The 18727-nt window shown below is 42.1% G+C and overlaps 1 protein-coding gene across 6 annotated transcripts in view; it reads right to left on the reverse strand.

The window, feature by feature from the left end:
• Positions 1 to 312: 312 nt before the first annotated feature.
• The window catches only part of lama2 (laminin, alpha 2), a 246629-nt gene continuing 228214 nt past the window's right edge, over positions 313 to 18727 (reverse strand). For 3 of the 6 annotated variants that reach the window (XM_070544160.1, XM_070544158.1, XM_070544154.1), the window contains 19 exons: positions 16984 to 17128; positions 16772 to 16910; positions 16617 to 16628; positions 15983 to 16103; positions 15024 to 15179; positions 13133 to 13186; positions 8627 to 8778; positions 8384 to 8560; positions 7016 to 7148; positions 5312 to 5374; positions 2665 to 2777; positions 2459 to 2552; positions 1971 to 2066; positions 1779 to 1859; positions 1632 to 1709; positions 1355 to 1556; positions 1156 to 1286; positions 866 to 1085; positions 313 to 638 (listed from right to left, as the gene is read on the reverse strand). In XM_070544160.1, coding sequence (XP_070400261.1) covers positions 478 to 638; positions 866 to 1085; positions 1156 to 1286; positions 1355 to 1556; positions 1632 to 1709; positions 1779 to 1859; positions 1971 to 2066; positions 2459 to 2552; positions 2665 to 2777; positions 5312 to 5374; positions 7016 to 7148; positions 8384 to 8560; positions 8627 to 8778; positions 13133 to 13186; positions 15024 to 15179; positions 15983 to 16103; positions 16617 to 16628; positions 16772 to 16910; positions 16984 to 17128 — 2328 coding nt within the window. In that variant the 3' untranslated portion in view covers positions 313 to 477. The remainder of the gene's footprint in view (positions 639 to 865; positions 1086 to 1155; positions 1287 to 1354; positions 1557 to 1631; positions 1710 to 1778; positions 1860 to 1970; positions 2067 to 2458; positions 2553 to 2664; positions 2778 to 5311; positions 5375 to 7015; positions 7149 to 8383; positions 8561 to 8626; positions 8779 to 13132; positions 13187 to 15023; positions 15180 to 15982; positions 16104 to 16616; positions 16629 to 16771; positions 16911 to 16983; positions 17129 to 18727) is intronic. The other 3 variants (XM_070544166.1, XM_070544163.1, XM_070544156.1) reach the window with 1 other exon arrangement.

The raw sequence follows: 18727 nt of genomic DNA on the forward strand, positions 1-18727 counted from the left end.
AGTTCACCGAGCAGCTCTGAATAGGAGTGGAGACCAGGAGGCTATCCAGCATGTTTTAGTTGTTTCTCTGCTCAAACACACTTGATTCAATGGCTGGAGCAGGGAAACAGCTAAAACAAGCTGAGACCTCTGCAGTGGGGGGTAAGTTAATCAGGCTTATTGAATAAACATCAGATTTATTACAATCACATTTTTTCTGTGCAAGTAACCTCACTCAAAGGGGGTGGAGTTCCACAAACCACAATTACGTCCTCTGAAGTTAAACAGGTCAGTAACTAAGGACTGGTTAGTCTGTAGTTTTCCTCTAAAGGTCACACAAGAAGTGCTAGAACGCTAAAGCAGCTACTTTAGTGTTCTAACACATCTGTATGACCCTTTGGAGGAAAATACCACAGAGTGGTCAGTCCTTAGTTACTGCTCTGGCCAGAAGACTACTTCTGCACCGGGAATCCACCTGTAGACCAATGGCACTGCCCCCTAAGCAGCTACAGCTGGACAGGACAGAGGTTGAACTCCTTTGATCTTTACAGCCTTGTTAAAATGGACATCCATGGTCTTGGAAGCCTTGGTGATCTTTAGGTTCTTCATGCATCCTTTGAAGGACGTGTTTGTGGACAAAGCTGCCTGCCGAACTCCAGCTGGAAGAGAAACATAATCTTAGCTTATGTAACTGTAAGACATCCCACCTTAGGCCTCAAGGGCCATCATCCTGCACGTCTCTGTTCCTCTGCTCAGCCACGCCAGAATACAATCACTTGTAATCAGGTGTGTTGGAGCAGACAAACGATTTAGACGTGGCCTGTGAGGACCAGGATAGGACATCTGACTGGTGGTTCCATGCTAAAGTGATCTAAAGTTCACATACCAGGATGTCCTCCAACGTAGACAGGATCATTGGTGTCGCAGGTGTTGGAGCGTGGATTAGGAGACTGCGCTTGGCTCCGCTTCCCATCAATGATCAGCTCCACCCGGTGACGGATCTTGTTGGCGGTGAGAGTGTGCCAGCGTCCATCACAGAAGCCTTTTCCTTCAGGCACATGCAGCGCTGTGATGCGACCCGCGCCGTTGTCCACGTGGAACAGCAGCTGGAAAACGGACAGGACATGTAATTGTATTCCCTCACCTTCAGATGTTTGTAGTAAAACCTTCTACTACCTTGCCCTGGACTATCTCCAGACCCAGTCCATCACTGGCTTTGTTACTAACGGCCAGTAGCACCCCACTGGTTCTGCTGGTGCGAAACTCCAGCGTTATCGACACGTCCAGGCCCACTCTGTAGGAGGCAACTGTGGGAGGAGACGGGAGGTTAATACACCTGGTGATCCTTCTAACTGCTGTTGGCCTGGTAGCTCACCTGCTTGCAGATACCCAGTTCCATCAAAATAGGTTCCAGTTTCAGTGGCAACAAAACACCTCCCAACCATGTGACTGGAAGTGGGCGTGGCCATGTCCAGCTTCAAGTCCATGTCGATTAACTTGGAACGACCTGTAGCAACTGAGGTGAGACCTCCACCCATCCTCAGGTTACGAAGGCATCCATTAATGCTGTGGAGGATCTGGGAGGACAAACCCTCATTTTCAGTGGTTTAACTAATAAAACTGGAACTTTCTAATGATTGTTTTGTTCTTACTGGGCCGATCCGTTTGGTTGTGTAGTTTAGTGGTAGCCCACCGACATACACCAGTCCCACCACATCCAACAGGTCCGCCTGGGAGAGGAACATCAAAATGTGTTCAAACTGAATTGTGATTCTCCAGGATGACTGAATGGTGTGTACCTTCTTTGGACTGGTCATGTGTTTGGTATAATTCCCATCAACGCTCAGGAGAGCTCGCTGCTTGTGCCGATTCACGCGGATCTAAAACGAAACAATCATGAGGCGGGGAACTCAACCTGTAGAGGTTTAGTGGAACGTCATCATTCTGTCACTGCATGTAAGGAACCTAGAGAGGCTGAAGGTGAGTCCCACCTTGTGCCAGCTGCCATCATTAATGGAGAAGGGGACACAGCCAGAAGTGTTTCCATGGCCAAGATCGTAACCAAGACAGACCTGTCCGTCCTTGACCTGCAGGACAGAGATGGTCACATTGATGGCAGCTTTTAGCTGTTAACATGCTTCTGCAGAAAGTTGCTACACCGCTGAATCCGCCAAGAAACATCGTAAACACTCAGGATAGTTGATACGGAACGTACAATGGCTTGGTCCGCTCAGCGGTTGTCTCTTCAGGAGACCAGCTATGTGAATTAATGCTGTTTTTATGGTAACTGTGAAGCCACATAAATTACAATGTGTCCACCGAACTTTTCTGTGTTAGTTTAGAAATGGTGGTCATTTGGTGATGTCACTTCCTACCAATAAGCATGAGTTAACCTCAAGTCCCGCCCCTACAGGAGTCATGCACATGAGTGTCCCGTTAAAACATCTGTAAGCTCCAGCAGTGGAAACCAGCATCAAACCTGAATGGAGACGAAGTCGGCATGGTTGATCCTCGCCATGTACAGGACAAGACCCGACTGCTCCTTCGTCCTCAGCTCAAGCTCCAGAACCACCCTGGGACAAAAATAAAGGTCCTTAGGGGCCACATGGGTCAGCTGTGACCTAAACAAAGAACCTGATGGTGGTTTGACATGTTGGAGGACAGAAAAGCAGCAAGAACATTTACTTCTCTCTGACTTTGGTGTCATCAAATGCAAAGCTCATGTGACTGTTCCTGGTCAGTCCAAACTGGTGGGCCTGCTCCAGCACCACCGGGGCCTCAGCCGAAGCACACGAATCCTGGAGATTGGACAGAACGGGTCATTTCCTCCCATCAACACGCCGGTTCAAGACCTGCCAGTCACGCTGATGGGGGACCCGAGCTGCTAGGGGTCATGTTCAGATCAGATTTTATTTATAAAGCATTTTCAAGCAAAGTGCTTTATAGAATTAAAATGACCCCAAATGACTCCCTTAGCCTCCAGAACAGGAACAGACTGCAGCACACTCCATCAGTGTGTTCCAAAATCGTTGGCCTGCCTGTCAGAACTCTTGCTCAGGTTTTCTATCAACAAGCCCTGAGACAGGCAGCCAAAATCCTCCACAACCCCTCTCACATTCTTCACCCTGCATTTCAATGGCTCCCCTCTGGGTGACGCCTACACTGCATTTCCTTTAAGACTGAGAGGAGAAGAGCCACCTTTGTCCCCAAAGCCATTCTGCTCTTTAACTCCAGCAGATAACCCCCCCCCCCCCCCCCGATTAACACTCCTTGGGCTCTCCATATATTTAACTTTTATAGAGATGACACTTTAGTCACTTTATTCACTTACTCAGTGTTTTTTTTGCATATTTTACTGTTTTATCCATCTTCTTGCTGCTTTATTACTTCCTTATTGCCTATTTATTCAATGTTTGTATGTCCAACATCATGCTGCTCTGCTGTTATTTTTTTAAATTGCCCCTCGGGGATAAATAAAGTTTTTCTGATTCTGAAATTCCCATAACAGTTTAAAAACACTAACTGAACTGACTGACTCTCTCTCTCACACACACACACACACACACACACACACACGCACACCAGTAAAAATGTATATTCAGCTGAGTCCAGATGAGCCAAGTAAGGTAAGGCAAGGAAACACCATCAGAGGGGCCATCTGCCCTGGCAGCATCAGGTCAGGGCGCTCAGAGGAGGGAGAGCGTAGACCCCCACCTCCACTTAAACACTACCTATAGAGCGCCCAGGAAGTAACAGTCGACCACCGTCCCCCGGGGCAGAAGGCCCCTACAGAGAAAACACTGGATTAAAACGAGTAAAGATATGAAAATAAAAGAGCTAATATAAATTACAAAAGTAAGAAAGAAAATAATAAAGAAATTCATATGGACAGTAAAATTATAATATAAAATGAAACAGTGCTAAAATAAAATCATATAAAACATGCAAAGCCAGTAATAAAATATACTCATGTAAAACAAGAAATAAAACTATAATAACTAAATAGGTGGGTCTTGAACCTGGACTTAACTCATACGAGGTCATAAAGTTACAGATCCATATGTAGTTTTAATCCACCCTAGTCACCTGGTTCATTTTTGTTATACAACATAAAAAATATTGATAGATTATTGGAAATCCTTCAAAGATGAAAAAGGTCCAACTATACTTGTTTATACGTGTAGTTCAGCTGATGACCACAAGGTGTCAGTGTTGTCTTAACTCACCTCCACCCTCAAAACAAACCATTTATTTCTTATCTCTATGTATCTTCTGTTATTTTCCATCTTCAGGTATTTTTCTGTTCTTCACCTGAGAACTTCCCATTTCCTGCTATAATCCATCTTTTCTTGTTTAGTCTCCTACAACCTCCTTCTCTAATCTTTAATCCTGTTTCTTTACTTTTACGATATCCATTTCCCCTAATCCTGCCTTCCCTTCACTTTGTCCACGTGGACACACTCTTCTCTCCTCTTGATGTTCCACCTGCTGCCTCCCTCTTCTCCTCCTCTTGTCTTCTGAGTATCACAGCTCTTTATTCTCCCTCTGAGACAAAGCTAACACGTGTCTCCATCTCCATCCCTCTCTCGTTTCCTTTCAAGTGAAGACATTCCCCCGTCTGTGACCTTGCTTTGTCACAGCTGACACTCACCTCTTATCTCACTCTGTCCTCATATCTGCTCCTCCTCTCATTCTTTCCTATCTAACAAAAAGGAAACGTCACTTGTTCCTTTCCTTTAATTCTTCCCCTCCATCTTTCCATTAAGCCAACAAAAGATGGGCTCTGCTTTGTTCAGAAAACCTCTCCTCCTTTTTATTCCCTTCCTCCAAGGCTGCACCTTTTCTCTCCATCACTCTTTCATCCCTTCTGCGTCTTTTCATCAAGCGAACAAAGGAAGGACAGTTTTCCATTCAGGATTTTCTGTTGGAGGTCGCAGCAATAGAATCAGGCTTGTGTGACGTTCAGAGTTTGAATTTTGTGTTGCAGGAAGTCCAGAAAGTCAAAAATTTCCACAGTCAAAGATGATTCATAACTTTGGGTGGAAAAGTTTCAGTTTAGAAAAAGCATCATGCAAATCTAGGATTTAGGACTTTCCAAACTGGATCAGCATTTAGTCACAAACCAAACATTAAAATGGCTCGTGCATTTGTCCCGTTATACTATGTAGGTGAGAAAAGCATCAGATAACAAAAACCCAGTTTTAAATCACCCTAATGCAGATTTTACTTAAAAAAAAAAAACTAAAACATCTTTTATTTCAGCCAAATATGCATTTGCTAATTCTCTTTTGTAAACTGGAACCAACGAGAGGCTCAGGTATTGTGTGTGTACCAGGTCTGTGGCAGGATCCGATCTAGCAGTGGGTGGAGCTACAGCAGAAAGGGGCGTGGCCTCCTGTGGATAGGTGGGATAAAAGCAGAGAAGAAGCTTTTAGCAGCAGTCAGAGATGGAAAACATAAAATAAGCAACAAGCTGTGGTGTTATCTAAAAAGCTTGTTACTGAAGAAACCTGCAAACCCGTTAAGACTTAAAATATGTAATTTAATCCCAATCACTTCAAAGTGTAACTGAATATTTTTTGTTATTTTACAGGAGTTTGGTCGCAGCGATAATCCAGTCATGAAATAAACAACCGGTTTCTGTCTGTGTGTGTTTTGTATTTCATTAGAAATCTTAGAAACTTAAGCTCGGTCCCTTAAATATGTAAAATGTTTTAAATGATGGTTAACAAAATCATCGGTTTTCCCAGAATCTTTACCACTTCTAATTAGGACAAACTTATCAGTTCAAGTGATTTTTATTAAAAATATTTTCAGAGCAATTGATGCTCTGGAAAACCATGGCGCCCCCAAGGGGTGGCCATGACCACCCCTAGAAAATTGCTGGCCCCTCCAGAAAAAGCCAGTGTTAATAAATCATATTAATGTTCACTGAAACCATAAATTGATCTTGTTTATTCAAGACATAATTATAAAAATACAATTATTGAATAAATAAATAATCAGAAATGAAATAGACGTTTCTGCTGCTCACCATTTTAAAAAAGTTTTTATCTCCATAGGAACAGGCAAATTAAACAAAAAAAACATTTTAAAATAAAATTCAAATGTATTTTTCTGAAATGTTTGAAAAATTTCAGTAAAATGCCTTGGATATGTACTGTTTATTTTTTAATTAAAACGAATGAAGGAGCAATGCACATCGCCACAGGCTAAACTCTCGCAGAGTTACCACAAGGAACAATTTGGTGCGCCACCCCAAAAATGTCTTTGGCCCCATCTGGCCACCCCTATCTAAATTTTCTGGAGGCGCCCCTGCAGGAACAGAAGCAAACCTACGAGCCGCTGCACCTCAGTTTCTTCCTGTATTATCGGGTAAAACGAGGTTAATTTGCAGCAGTAAGCACCGTTTATCTTAGAAATGGGGACTTAGGAGGATGTCTGCAGTCTACATCATAAAACGGACGAACTCAGCCCATAAAGCAACAACCCTCATATAGCTGAGGTGGCACAGTTCTCTGGCTCACTGCTCTGTGATCAATGCTCCTGAAGAGGTGTAGTTTAGCGGCTAAGTGGGTAACTGATAACCTACGGCTAATGTAGCACATTTATTAAATATGTGAGGTCTGTCTCGATGCTGAGAGAGAGTATTTTATAACTCGCTGCCTGGCAGCTTCTTAGCATAGCGGCTAAATATTAGTTCTGAGCACCCATAAAGCATAAATGACATGCATGGTTAGCCTAGCGTGATGCTATGGCTCTGCACTGCCTGACAAGCTGCCAAAGGTGGAGTTTAGTGACTCAAGGCTAAAGGGACTATAAAGCAGAGGTAATGGGCTGTGTGAGTGCGGCGTGATAAATGGTGAGGCTAGCTCAGGGGCCACGGCAGCATTTCATCACAGGGAGGAGCGTGTTTCTGCGGGAAAGGTCCCTAAAACTGGAAAAAACAGAACTTTATGCTTGGATCCAGGAGGAAACGGGTCTAGTCTTGTTTAAATGTCAACATAACATATGTGCTTCTACCTCAGACACTTACAGCAGGAGGAGGAGTGGCTGGCTTTTGCTCCTCTTCTCCCGGCAGAGGAAGAGGAGGAGGTGGTGGAGCCAGGTTAGGGCACTGGCCGATTTCAGCGTTTTCAAAGGAAACCGGCTGGGAGAAATCTGACAAGCTGGGAGAGGAACAAGCGGGTTAGATATGACGGTAGACCACACAATCATTTAGTCTTTGCTTCAGACTTTGGATTTAAACGAGTATCAACAGTTCGCAAGGTCCTGAGCTGTTTTTCTTTTTGGGTTTTGGGTTTTTTGCCCGCTCGCTGTTGCACACATGCGCAGTGGGCATTATTTTACCCCAACAATCCGAATGGCTGTGTACATGCACGTCAATCGGAATGATGAACGGAATAAACCACCTCTCAATCGGATTGAAATTTCAATCCGATCGGGCCGAATCGGATCTGAATATTCTGACTGACATGTTTACATGCAGAATTTTCGATCTGATTGGGCATTCAATCCAATTAAATATGCGCATGTAAACTTGGCTAGTGTGATGTAGATCTGTCAAGATTTTCTAATCCTTGAGTTTCACCGTCTGTTTTCTATCAGAAGCTAATGCAGGAGATAGGTGTAGGAGACTATTTTCATGTTCAGCCTGCATGAAAAACTTTTTTATAATCAGAACTAAGTGATCCACACCTTTAAATCAGAGGATATTGAATAATTACTCATTTAAGTAAATTTATGGGAAAGAATCCACATCTCCAACTTAATAGCTCAGATTTACACAAATAACGGTTTTCTGCAGCATTCCTCTCTCATTCCAATAGTGGGAATGCTGTCAGAAATGTGTACCCTTCACCTTCCATTAATCCAACCTGGAAAAATGTAAAATAATGCACGAAACGTGATGGAGACTGAAGCCTGAATGAACAACGTAGCAAATAAAATGTGAAGTTTTCTCAAAAAGAATTCCTCAAAGGTACATCTTGTCTCATATGACACCTGCCAGGTGAGCAAAAGCTGAGTAAACACAAACACCTAAAGATAATAAACTATAAGAGTTAGTCTACATTTATGCTTCTGACACTACAATGGTCCACTGGTCTCGATCATATTAGTTATGTTTATCCAAACAGGTCTATGTGCTAAACTCTTTCTGTTTTTGATTGATTCACCTTCAATCTGCCGTACACACAGTTTAATTGTTTTTGTGTGTTTCACGACTTAAAGAGGTTTAAAAAAATCACTAAAACTCAGAGTTCAAGTTGGAAAAGTTCCTAAAGGGTAAATGTATGCGGAACAGAAAAGCCCCAAAAGTGTTTTATTTTGAAATGAAAACAATCGTTTGGTCTCATTAACACAAAAACCCATTTTACAAAAGGAAAATGTAGGTTTTACATACACGGCATTAACCATGAGGTTCCATATGCATCCCTGGAACGGGATGTTGGCTCTGTTGGATGTCCGCTCCACCTCTGCAGGAATACCACCAAGGAAAACACGCTGCAAGCTCATCGGTTGGTCGTTGGGGAGTGCTGCCTCCCTTTTGGGCTCCTCATCCACCTGGACTGCAAACAATCTAGTAGAAACAGAAGCAGGTGAAACGGTTTTCAGATTAAAACTAAACATTCAAACAGCAGCGAACCTGCCAGGAAGCCGCTCTATACGCAGCGAATGCTCTCTGCCATCGTTCAGAACGCCCTGCTCAGGTCGCCGGATGACTCGGCGTGGGTTATGGCTGCCGGTGAAGATCAGGACTTCAAGAGATCCTTTGTTCAGCATGACTGAGAGGTAGGGCTGCAGGAGACAGAGACTGTTTAATTAGAGCAAAACGTTTAGTTTTATTATTCAACACAATAACCAGAAACGTGCAGAATCGGCTTAATAAAGGTTTAACATTGAGGGATCTAGCTTGGGTGTGCCGTTTTGTCGTTAGCGCCATTGCCTTGCAGGATCAACATCTGGCTGCAGACGTTCTGCATGAAGCTAGCATGCGCTCCATGTGCATGCGGGAGTTTTGCCCAGAACAAAAACACGCATGTTGGATTTACTGGTGATTTTAAATTGTCCCCAAGGTGAGACAACGCTTATGTGACCCTCTAGTATTTATATGGAAGATGATTAGGTCTTCAATCTGACAATAGAATTCTGACTTTAATGTCAGAATTGTTTAAAATGTGTTTAAAATCTGAATTCTGAGAATTTAGAATCTATGAAAAAGTCAGAATTCTAACATTTATCTCAGAATTTTGACATTAATCTCAGATTCTGATTTTAATCTCAGAATTCTGACTTTTTCATAGATTCTAACTTTTCTCAGAATCTGGCTTTTTTTCAAAGATTCTAACTTTAATCTCAGAATTTTGACTTTTCGCACATTCTGACTTTTTCATTGATTCTAAATTCTCAGAATTTAGATTTTAAACACAATTTGAACAATTCTGACAAACACAGAATTCTGACTTTAATCTCAGAATTTTGACAATCTCAGATTCTGACTTTAATCTCAGGAATTTTATTTTAATCTCAGAATTTGTACTTTAATCTCAAAATATTTACTTTTTTCTCATAGATCCTGACTTTTTGACCTCTGAGAAAAAAGTCAGAATTATCTTTATTTCTTTTCAGTGGCCCTAATCCACTTCAGTAGATTAAAACCTGAAACTATGAAGTATGAAGAGAAACTGTAGTAAAAGTCTTTTGTAGTTTCCATCTGCAAAATTTTCACAAATATGTCGCTCCCTTTCTAAGAATCAATAAAACTATCTCATCATGAAACAGTAAAAACCTTTGGATTAATTTGTCTAAACCTCCACAAAACGTTTGGACAAAAGCAGGAGTAAAAACACTGGAATCAAAAAGAAAACAGGAAAGTGGAGATGAGGAGATCCAGGAGCACAGGGAGGTAGAGGAGGACCGGAGAGCAAGGAGGAAAGGATAACAAGAGATGAGAGGAACCGAGAGGAGGAAATAATAGGAGAGTGAGATGAGGGGGCAGAGAGCAAAACAGCAAGCTGGATAGAGATTGGAGGAGAGACAGTGAGAGTGAGACAGTCACTGAGGTGTTACAGAGCAGCGGTGCAGGGTCAGGCTAATTTGAATTTTAATTCAGTGTGTGCCAGAGGGCGAAGTGGGAGACAATTTACCACCTGAAAATGGAATTTCAATTTGAGGTCGGGGACAAATTGAACTGAGATGTAGCTACAACGTGCGCCATCTCACACGCCGGTACAAAAGGCTGCACGTGCACGCTCACACATGTCAAACAAAAGCAGACTAACACACACGTGCTGTCAAGGGAAGGTGCCATTAGAGTCAGGGACATGTGGGAAAACGTAATATTGCATTTTTGGCAAATGTGCTTTAAATTTGTTTCAGAGTGTCTGACCATGCACCGTGCACATAAAACAAAACCCGAACACAAACATTTCAAGCTGCTTAAACATTTTAAAGTCTTATAAAAATGCTTAAGTGTGACTATCTGGCCCTGTTATACAGCAGGTAATGTTTCATAATTTATATTCCCCTGAAGTCCCTCCCCTAATCCCTACAGTTTAACAAATCATCAATACAAGCCTAGAGTGTTGTCTATCCACAAGAGGGAGCCGTCAATGAACGAGAATGTGCCCCAGTTCCCAGCATGCACTGCAGGGTGACACACAGACAGCTTAGCACGCTAACATAGCTTGAATGCTAACTCGACCTGCATTGATTTAATGCCAGCCTGCAAACTTCAAACTAAATGTGGAAGGAGGGGAACAAAAAGAGATTTATCTTTTGTGTGTTGGAGCTAAGTAATCAGCGTAGCGGGCAACCGCACGCTACATCAGACTATTGTTTTAGCCTGTTGTAGCATTACCATGGGTGGGCTAGCATCATGAGTGTCGGATGTCTGCCGTTATAAAAGTTTCCCTGCTTGAACACAGCAGATTAGATTATAATTATTAGCAGCTCCCGCAGAACCCGATGAAGGCTGAGGAGATCAGGAACCTAACAAAAACATTACTTGTCCATTAGCACTACAAAGCTATTTGGGGCATGCATGGTATGAGGCGCGGCTTTCAGGTTCTTCCATAAGCTGAGGGTGATCAGCGGCGGGAGCTATCGGGAGCCTTCAGCGGCGGGAGCTATCGGGAGCCTAAGTCACGCCCATCTGCTTCCAGACCATGGGTCTCCTACTACTGTTTGATATGAGCCATGGATTACACATATGATGTCCGTGAGTTTTTAAGACGCATTCTGATGCCAAGAAAGCATTTTGTGTGAAAAGACGTTTTGAACTACAAATGCTCGTCCAACCAAACTGACATCGAACCAGAAAAATAAGCTTCGAGTTTACAGAGCTTTGAATCCTTCTTCCAGGACGACAGGAGCATCAAATGTTAAATAGAACACTGCTATAAACTGGCCGTGTGGTACGTAGCAGCTACGCTAGTGGAGAAGAGACTGCAGTGATGTCATATATGCGACATCTGATTTGTAGTCTTTTTACAAGCTAACAAATCTGTAATTGAACGACAGTCTGAAAACACAACTATTTTTCATTTAAATTGAAGTACAACATATGCGTAAGTTAAAGAGAACCAGGAAGTTGCTTTTATAGCGCCGCTCAGCAAGGGTACCATTTTAAAAACGTTTTTATCTCCATATTTTTTGTGAACACAGCAACACAGGTAAATTAACCAGAAAAAATACATTTTTAAATTTAATTTGAAATAATATTTTAAATAACAAATGTATTTTTCTGAAATGTTTGTGTTTTTAAAATTTAAGTGAAACGTTTTGGATACGTACGGTTATTTCTTTTTTAAATAAAAATGAATAAAGGAGCTATGCTATACATCACCACAGGCTAAACTCTCAAAGAGTTTCCACAAGGACCAATTTGGTGTGCCACCCCAAAAATGTATTTGGCTCCATCTGGCCACCCCATCAAAATTTTCTGGAGGCACCCCTGCCGCTCAGACACCCATGAGTCAACCGGAAGGGGAGGAGCCTTAGGTTCCCTAGAGCCATTCACATTTCTTAATCTCCTTTCATCGTTGACATCACGCTGCAGACCCCAAGGTTGAAGTATTTACTGAAAACGAGTGCATTTGTTCCTGTGATGTTATGAAAGCCTTTGTGTAAAGGCGTAATTTCATACTAGGAATTTATTTTGAAACAATTTAAGGTCTTAAGTGCAATAAAGCAGATTTGATATAATGCGGGTAACTTCTGCCTGATCACGAATAAAAAAACACTTCATCTGTAAAAGACTGAACTTTACCCGTTTTAATGACCTGAAATGTGTTGTTTTAAACTTCTGCATGCCCCCACACTTAGGTGATTGTCTTTCTAGAACACCAAACGCGTTCTGGTGACAATCTACTTCATAAAAACACACATTGTTCTTTCACACATTTGTAAATAATCAACCAAAGACTTTTATCTTTCATCTTCGTCGAGTTCTTTGGGTTCCTCTTCATCGTTGAATTCACTCGAGCTTCTCTTCTAGTAACCTCCGTACCCATCCTCTTACTCCTCTTCCCATCACCTTCCTGCACTATAATTATTTTTTAGCCGTTTTTTTTCCCTCTATATCTCCCACCTGGATTCCTCCCAGATTTGTCCTTCCCCCTGCTGTCCTCCTCTTTCTGTTCCTCTCTAAACCAGCCATTAGTCAGGGCCAACTTGAGTTGATGGTGTTTTTAGCCTCGTTTAACCTTCACACACACACACACACACACACACACACACACACACACACACACACACACACACACACACACACACACACACACACACACACACACACACACACACACACACCTCGCTTGCCAGCACGGTTAGTAAAAATTGATTTATGCGCCCAACAAGCAGCGATGATGGATAAGCTGTAGGTAACCCTTTGTCCTCCTGAGCTCAGACGTGCACACAGGTGGAAACAGGTGCACGTCTACAAAAGCACCACTAGGCTGAGTGTAATAATATATGTGATTAACAGGGAGTCCGTGGACTCTGAGGCGATCGTGTTTCTATTAGTTGTCTTCTTCATCAGCTGAAATCTCACAATGAGGTTAATGAGTAAAATAAACGTAGATTAAACTTTAACCAGTTAGATCAAAAAGGTCAAAGTCTTTATCTCATGGAGGCGTTTGAGTGAACCCACCTCTCCCGACTGTCTTCGTCTCCTCTGAGGGCTCAGCAGGTTCGCCCTGCGGGCCTGTTGGGAAACACTCAAAAAAATTAGAATACAGGCAAAACCATTTATTTTGAGGTTTTCTTGACTGGGGAAGATGAAAAGATGCAAACTAAGTCACAATGTGAGTAATCACACCAATGCGGAGCTCAGTTTCGGTGTTATTACAGCTAAATAAATGTATCCATCTTTGCAGCTTTTGGATGTTAACAACACACCTACATGACAGACCAGGTGTATCTGCAGTGGTCTCCAGTACAAGTCAATGCCTTGTGAGTCGATATCTGTGGGAAAAAAAAGCTCAGGCGCTCCCGTTTCAGGCACTAGAAAACGGCAGCTTGGAGTCTTATTTCCTGATATGTGGACATCTCTCCTCTGATTGGCTAACAGCAATGCAACTCTAACTTTGTAATGATGATATTTCATCTCCACTAATAACACAAGCCTGGAGGAGTTCTGCTGTGTGGAGGAGTTGCTAATGCTAATGGTTAGCTTCTACTAGCCAAGACGTTCTCCACGGTTTCCTGGACGCTAAGCTAACAACAGCCTTCAGCGTTGTGTCCCAAGATGGGTGAGTCCATGATGCTAGTTTTTCAGTGTGACGTAGATCTGTCAGGTTTTTCTAATCCAAGCATTTCCCTGTTTATTTTCTATCGACAGCTAATTCAGTAAACAGGCATAGAATATCATTTAGCCTGCATGTTAAACTCAGAGTTACCGATCATTTTTCCAAAACAAATAAAAACGATTTCTCAGTGAAGTTGATTTCAGCCAACTTAAAAAACATAGTTTTTTTCCTGCTTAATAATAGAAATACTAACTTAACTCATTCACTGCCAGCTGTTTCCTGATCAGTAAAGCTCTTCGCTGCCAACATTTTTACGTTTTTTTTAAGAGTTGCAGAATGTTGCACGCTATGATGATGTCAACGCCAAAACTACCAAAACAAAGCGGAGACTCACCTCTTACATCAGGAAGAATCCGCGCTTTTGAGCGTCATCCGTTCTTTCATAATCCGTTGTTGAATTGTGATCGGCAGAAGCTTTTCCGGTTCGCGCCTCACTTTTTTTTACAGCAGCGGCCCAAAACGATCTCCTAACACATGGATTCTCTGCTTCCTGATCACATGATGTGTGACTTACGCGGATGAAGATCGGCTTTAGAGATAGGATGTTTGTTCTCACGGTGCGGGGGCTCGTCCGACGCCCACACAGTAAAAAAATGCAGTGAATGAGTTATGCAAACTAAACCACTAGTCAAGGTGATGCCCAACTGACAAATCCTTCAGTTTTATTTTCAAAGACGCTCTTTGCCCAGATCTGATGACAAACACACTGTAAAAATCTCTTTTTAGAACCTAAACGAGGATAAAAACTACATCATTTAGGTGTCGACTATTTATTTTAATCTCCTGGAACTACGTCTGCATTTGTGTACACTGGTCTGCATCATGATATAAGCATAAATCATAAGAGATGACCATTTTCAGTTGGAATCAGAGAGTTGGTGCTTACGACAAGTTTGTGACAAGTTTTAGGTCTACGAGGTAGAAATGCACATTTTCAGCACATTTAAAATGCCAGCAACATCACGGTGAAGTTCTGCAGCTTTATTTTCAAATGACTAGAACCCCCCCCCCCCCCCTACCTTTTATAATTAATTAACAATAAAAAATCGTGCTTTTATTTGTCCATGTTTTTCCCTTTTCATTTAGAACTTTGTCGTATTTATTTGTGAACGCCAGCTCTGTCGGTTAAAACGATTTTCTACAAAAGGAACCATATTTTCACCAGAATAATCCCACCTTCATTTTCTTTTATTATCCCATCAAACCCTTCCTGGATTTTTCTTTAATTCTAACCTGCAGGCTGCCTGGTGAAGCTCCGCCCACTGCCAGCAGGATAGTCCCCGTGTCTTTCAGGGTGCCGAATGACAGGCTGATCTCTGTGTCGACGTTGAGGGAGAAGCCACTCAGCTCCACGTAGCCCGGCTTGGAGAAACTGACTGTGTACAGGTTCTGCAAGAACAAAGGAAGGGAACGTTCCTTCAGTTATGATCCAAGTCGTTCTTTTTGTATTTTCTTTTATAAAAGGGTATCTGCAGGTTTAAGGGAGCCAAATTTAAGACTTTTTAAGACCTTTTTAAGGCCACTTTGACCAAATTTAAGCTATTTTAAAAATTAAATTTAAGCCATAATTTCCAGCTATTGCCTGGAACCGGTGCTAACCACGTCGCGAACGTGGGATTAGCCATCCAGTTACCATTAAGCTTGCACTTCCCCATGGCGCAAGCTCCCACTAGCTTAACCAGCTACTGTGCTCATCTAAAAATAGCCCCCTTTCACAACCAACTGAATGTGTACGGTTCCGCTTATGCAAATATCATACACAGAAAATGCTGAACACAAACTAGAAATTCACGAAAATGTTATAGAAATAAAAGAATGTTGTTTATTGGGTCTTTGGTAATTTAAGACCTTTGGAAACTGGATTTAAGGATAATTTGTAATTTTTAAGGATTTTTAGGGCCTTAAATTTGGAAAAGATAATTTAAGACTTTTTAAGAACCCGCGGATACCATGTACAATTAAGAAGTACGACTGTAGGTTACTGAAAAAAGAAATCAAAAACTCAAATGAAAAAAATAACAAATAAAGAATAGATTGGTATTAGTAAGAGGGAGGTAGTTAATACAAGCCCTTAATCTGCCTGACTAAATGTACATTTCAGGGTCTCAAACATCACATAAGTGCCACGAGTCAGCTCTGTGCAATGCCATCTATTCATTATTATAACATGTTGTATTAATGGTCAGCCTTACCTCCACCTCACATCCTTTAGTGACCCCGTTATAATCCGAGCTGCTCAGGAGATTGTACGGAGTTCTGGAGACCTCAATGTCTCCGAGACAACCTGCATATTTCTTCAGAGTCACCTCTGACCTAAAGGGGAGATGATATTTTAAATAAACACAATGCAAAATCTTGGCAGTGAAGCTTTTAAAGAAAATTGCAGGATTACTGCAGCAGTGAAACTATTGCATCACGATAACGTCTGTAGCAGCAAAGAGAAGCCTGGAAATCAAAAGGAAGAATAATCTGAAAGTGATGTTTGTCTATGTTAATAAGGTGGTTGTGGGTTTTCCTGCATCCGGTTTGTAGAGAATTATTAGATCTCAATAGCAACCAGCGTGTGGTTCTGCAAAAGCCCGCTCCAAAGGAAACCACAATAAGATGGCAGGCACCATCAACACCAACAAACATCAACTTCACATTAATCACGGACAGAATGACGGTTCCTAGCTGCCATTTGAAGGAGCAAAAACCTTTATGTGCAATCCAAGAAGCACAAATGATAAAATAAACCACTGTGTGGGCTGCCAAGGCTCAGCAGTGTCTAGCACCATGCAGTGATGAATTATCAGCACCTTTTATTTATGAGCCTGTTTTATTTACCTGGCGGCCATGCTGTTAAGACAAAACATACAGAGGCATTAAAACACTTCAAACACAATTTAAAGTAACGACCTGGCACAACTAGGTTTTATGAGTTTAAATCTTTAAAAGTTATTCAAACATTCATCTTTAGATGATGCACTCCGTTCGTTTACCTGTAGTTTCCGATTGTTGGTAGACCGCCAAAATAAATCTTCTGGTTTTCCCTGAGATTCAGACCGGTGGCCAAACCCTGGGAAGAGGCCGTGATCCTCTCCTCTGCGCCGCCGTCAATGTCCACAACAATCACGGTGGCTTTGTAGCGAAGCACAGAGACACCATAAGCAACAGAACGTTCCAAGAGAACATCTCCCTTCGCTGCACGTACCATGTTTCTTATTCCTAGACATGGTGAGGGCTTTCCAGCGGCCATCGTTGTGGCGGCTAGCAGAAAGTGCGGCGCCGACTCCTGATCCAAGGTCAAAGTTCACCTTCACTTTTCCTTCCGACAGTTCCAGGGACATGAAGTCCTTCTGCAACGATGAAACAGATCAGAGCCGTGTAACTGCTGGATTAGACCGTGATGCTGAAAATGCTGAAGCTCCCTTTGGCTTTGACTGGATACTTTAGTTAAAGTGAGGCCTTTAAGGACCAGTTGTGCATTATGTTTGGTTCTGTAATGAATTTGAATTACAGTTATTTAATGAACCATAAGACGTGGGACTCCATAGGAAATATGAAATCCACCTTACGGATCTGAGTTATTTAAACCAGAAGATTGGAACTTTTTATTGCAGGGATTAGATAACCGCTCCGTATTCACTCAGAGACAACAGAAGAGAGTCAAGTTTAAAAGTTGAGAATTTTATTACTAACAAATTAAACTAGACTGACTTTAAAACTAAATGTGTGGTGTAACTAAAATGGATGAGACGGTGAATGGATGACGTGTGATGTTACATCAGAACCAGCAAATCCGAGGAAGCGATTAGTTCTGACGGGAACTGAAGGTGTTGTTTCGCATTAAGCTTTGGTTAGGAGGTCCATAAGCACACGAGGCACCATTTGCCGGTCTACCTACCCTTCAGGAAGTCCTCTGTAGATCCGGAATATCGAGGTCCAGCTTGACCCTCCCTGGAACAGAGCCGGTAGGAAAAGCCGCGGTTCCGATCAGACCCGTCTTTGAGTTACTTCCGGGTACACAAAAGTTTGTTGGCGTCTGGTGAGACCAAAGCCTGGGTCTTGATGGTTCAACTTTTATTCTGAAAGGAACTGTTGCCGCCGTTGGAATCGCAACAAATTTTTCTTTTCAGCTTGTCGTTGTTCTTTCGGTTAAAGAGTTTTAGATCAGCATTGGCCACTCCGTCACTTTCTCTGGAATGCTGTGAACTGTCGTTAGAGATGACGTGGCATAGTTTTATACTTCGGATGTTATGGTTTATTGTCAAATGAAATATTACCAAACACCATCAAAACCACGCCTCCATCAGATCTGTAAGATTCTGATTGGATCAGTGAAAGTAATGTGTTATGTCTTTTTAACGCTACGTGAAATGAGTCCTGTTGGAACACTTAAAATCAGTACCTTTATATTCTATAGGATTATAATGAGGTAATTATTATTTTGATTTCACAGATCGGTCACATCTTATTTATTGACTAACACTTTGATGGATTAGCTTTATTAAAATAGAGTTCTTTGATTAATTAAAAGAAAAGAGTTCATTCTTCATTCTTCTGTTGAGCTGAAACTAAGCAGGTTAGAAGGAATGCATGAGACCTTGAGACTTTCTCTCATGCAGACTAGTCTTGAGCAAAGAGAAAACACAGTCTTTTCATTCCGTTACAGTTCCTACAGGAACATTTCTACCACCGGAACATCCGGGTCATTTTAGTTGATGCTAACCCTGCATCCACGTGTCTCAGTCTCATCGGGCCGGCCTGAAAGGACCGCTGTCTGAGTCATTTTAAGAACCAAAACCCTAACCGGCACTGGGGTATCTGCTCAGAAACGCCCAGTAGCAAGACTTGTGCTTAACTCACTCTGATTGGTTGTAACCGAGTAGGAAATGATATCAGCGGCATTCGTAAAGATGAAGAAGCTGCTGGTGAAGCGGAATGGAAGGGAATCG

Source organism: Nothobranchius furzeri, chromosome 2 (genome assembly GCF_043380555.1).
Source record: "Nothobranchius furzeri strain GRZ-AD chromosome 2, NfurGRZ-RIMD1, whole genome shotgun sequence".
In the NCBI taxonomy this organism is placed as follows: domain Eukaryota; kingdom Metazoa; phylum Chordata; class Actinopteri; order Cyprinodontiformes; family Nothobranchiidae; genus Nothobranchius; species Nothobranchius furzeri.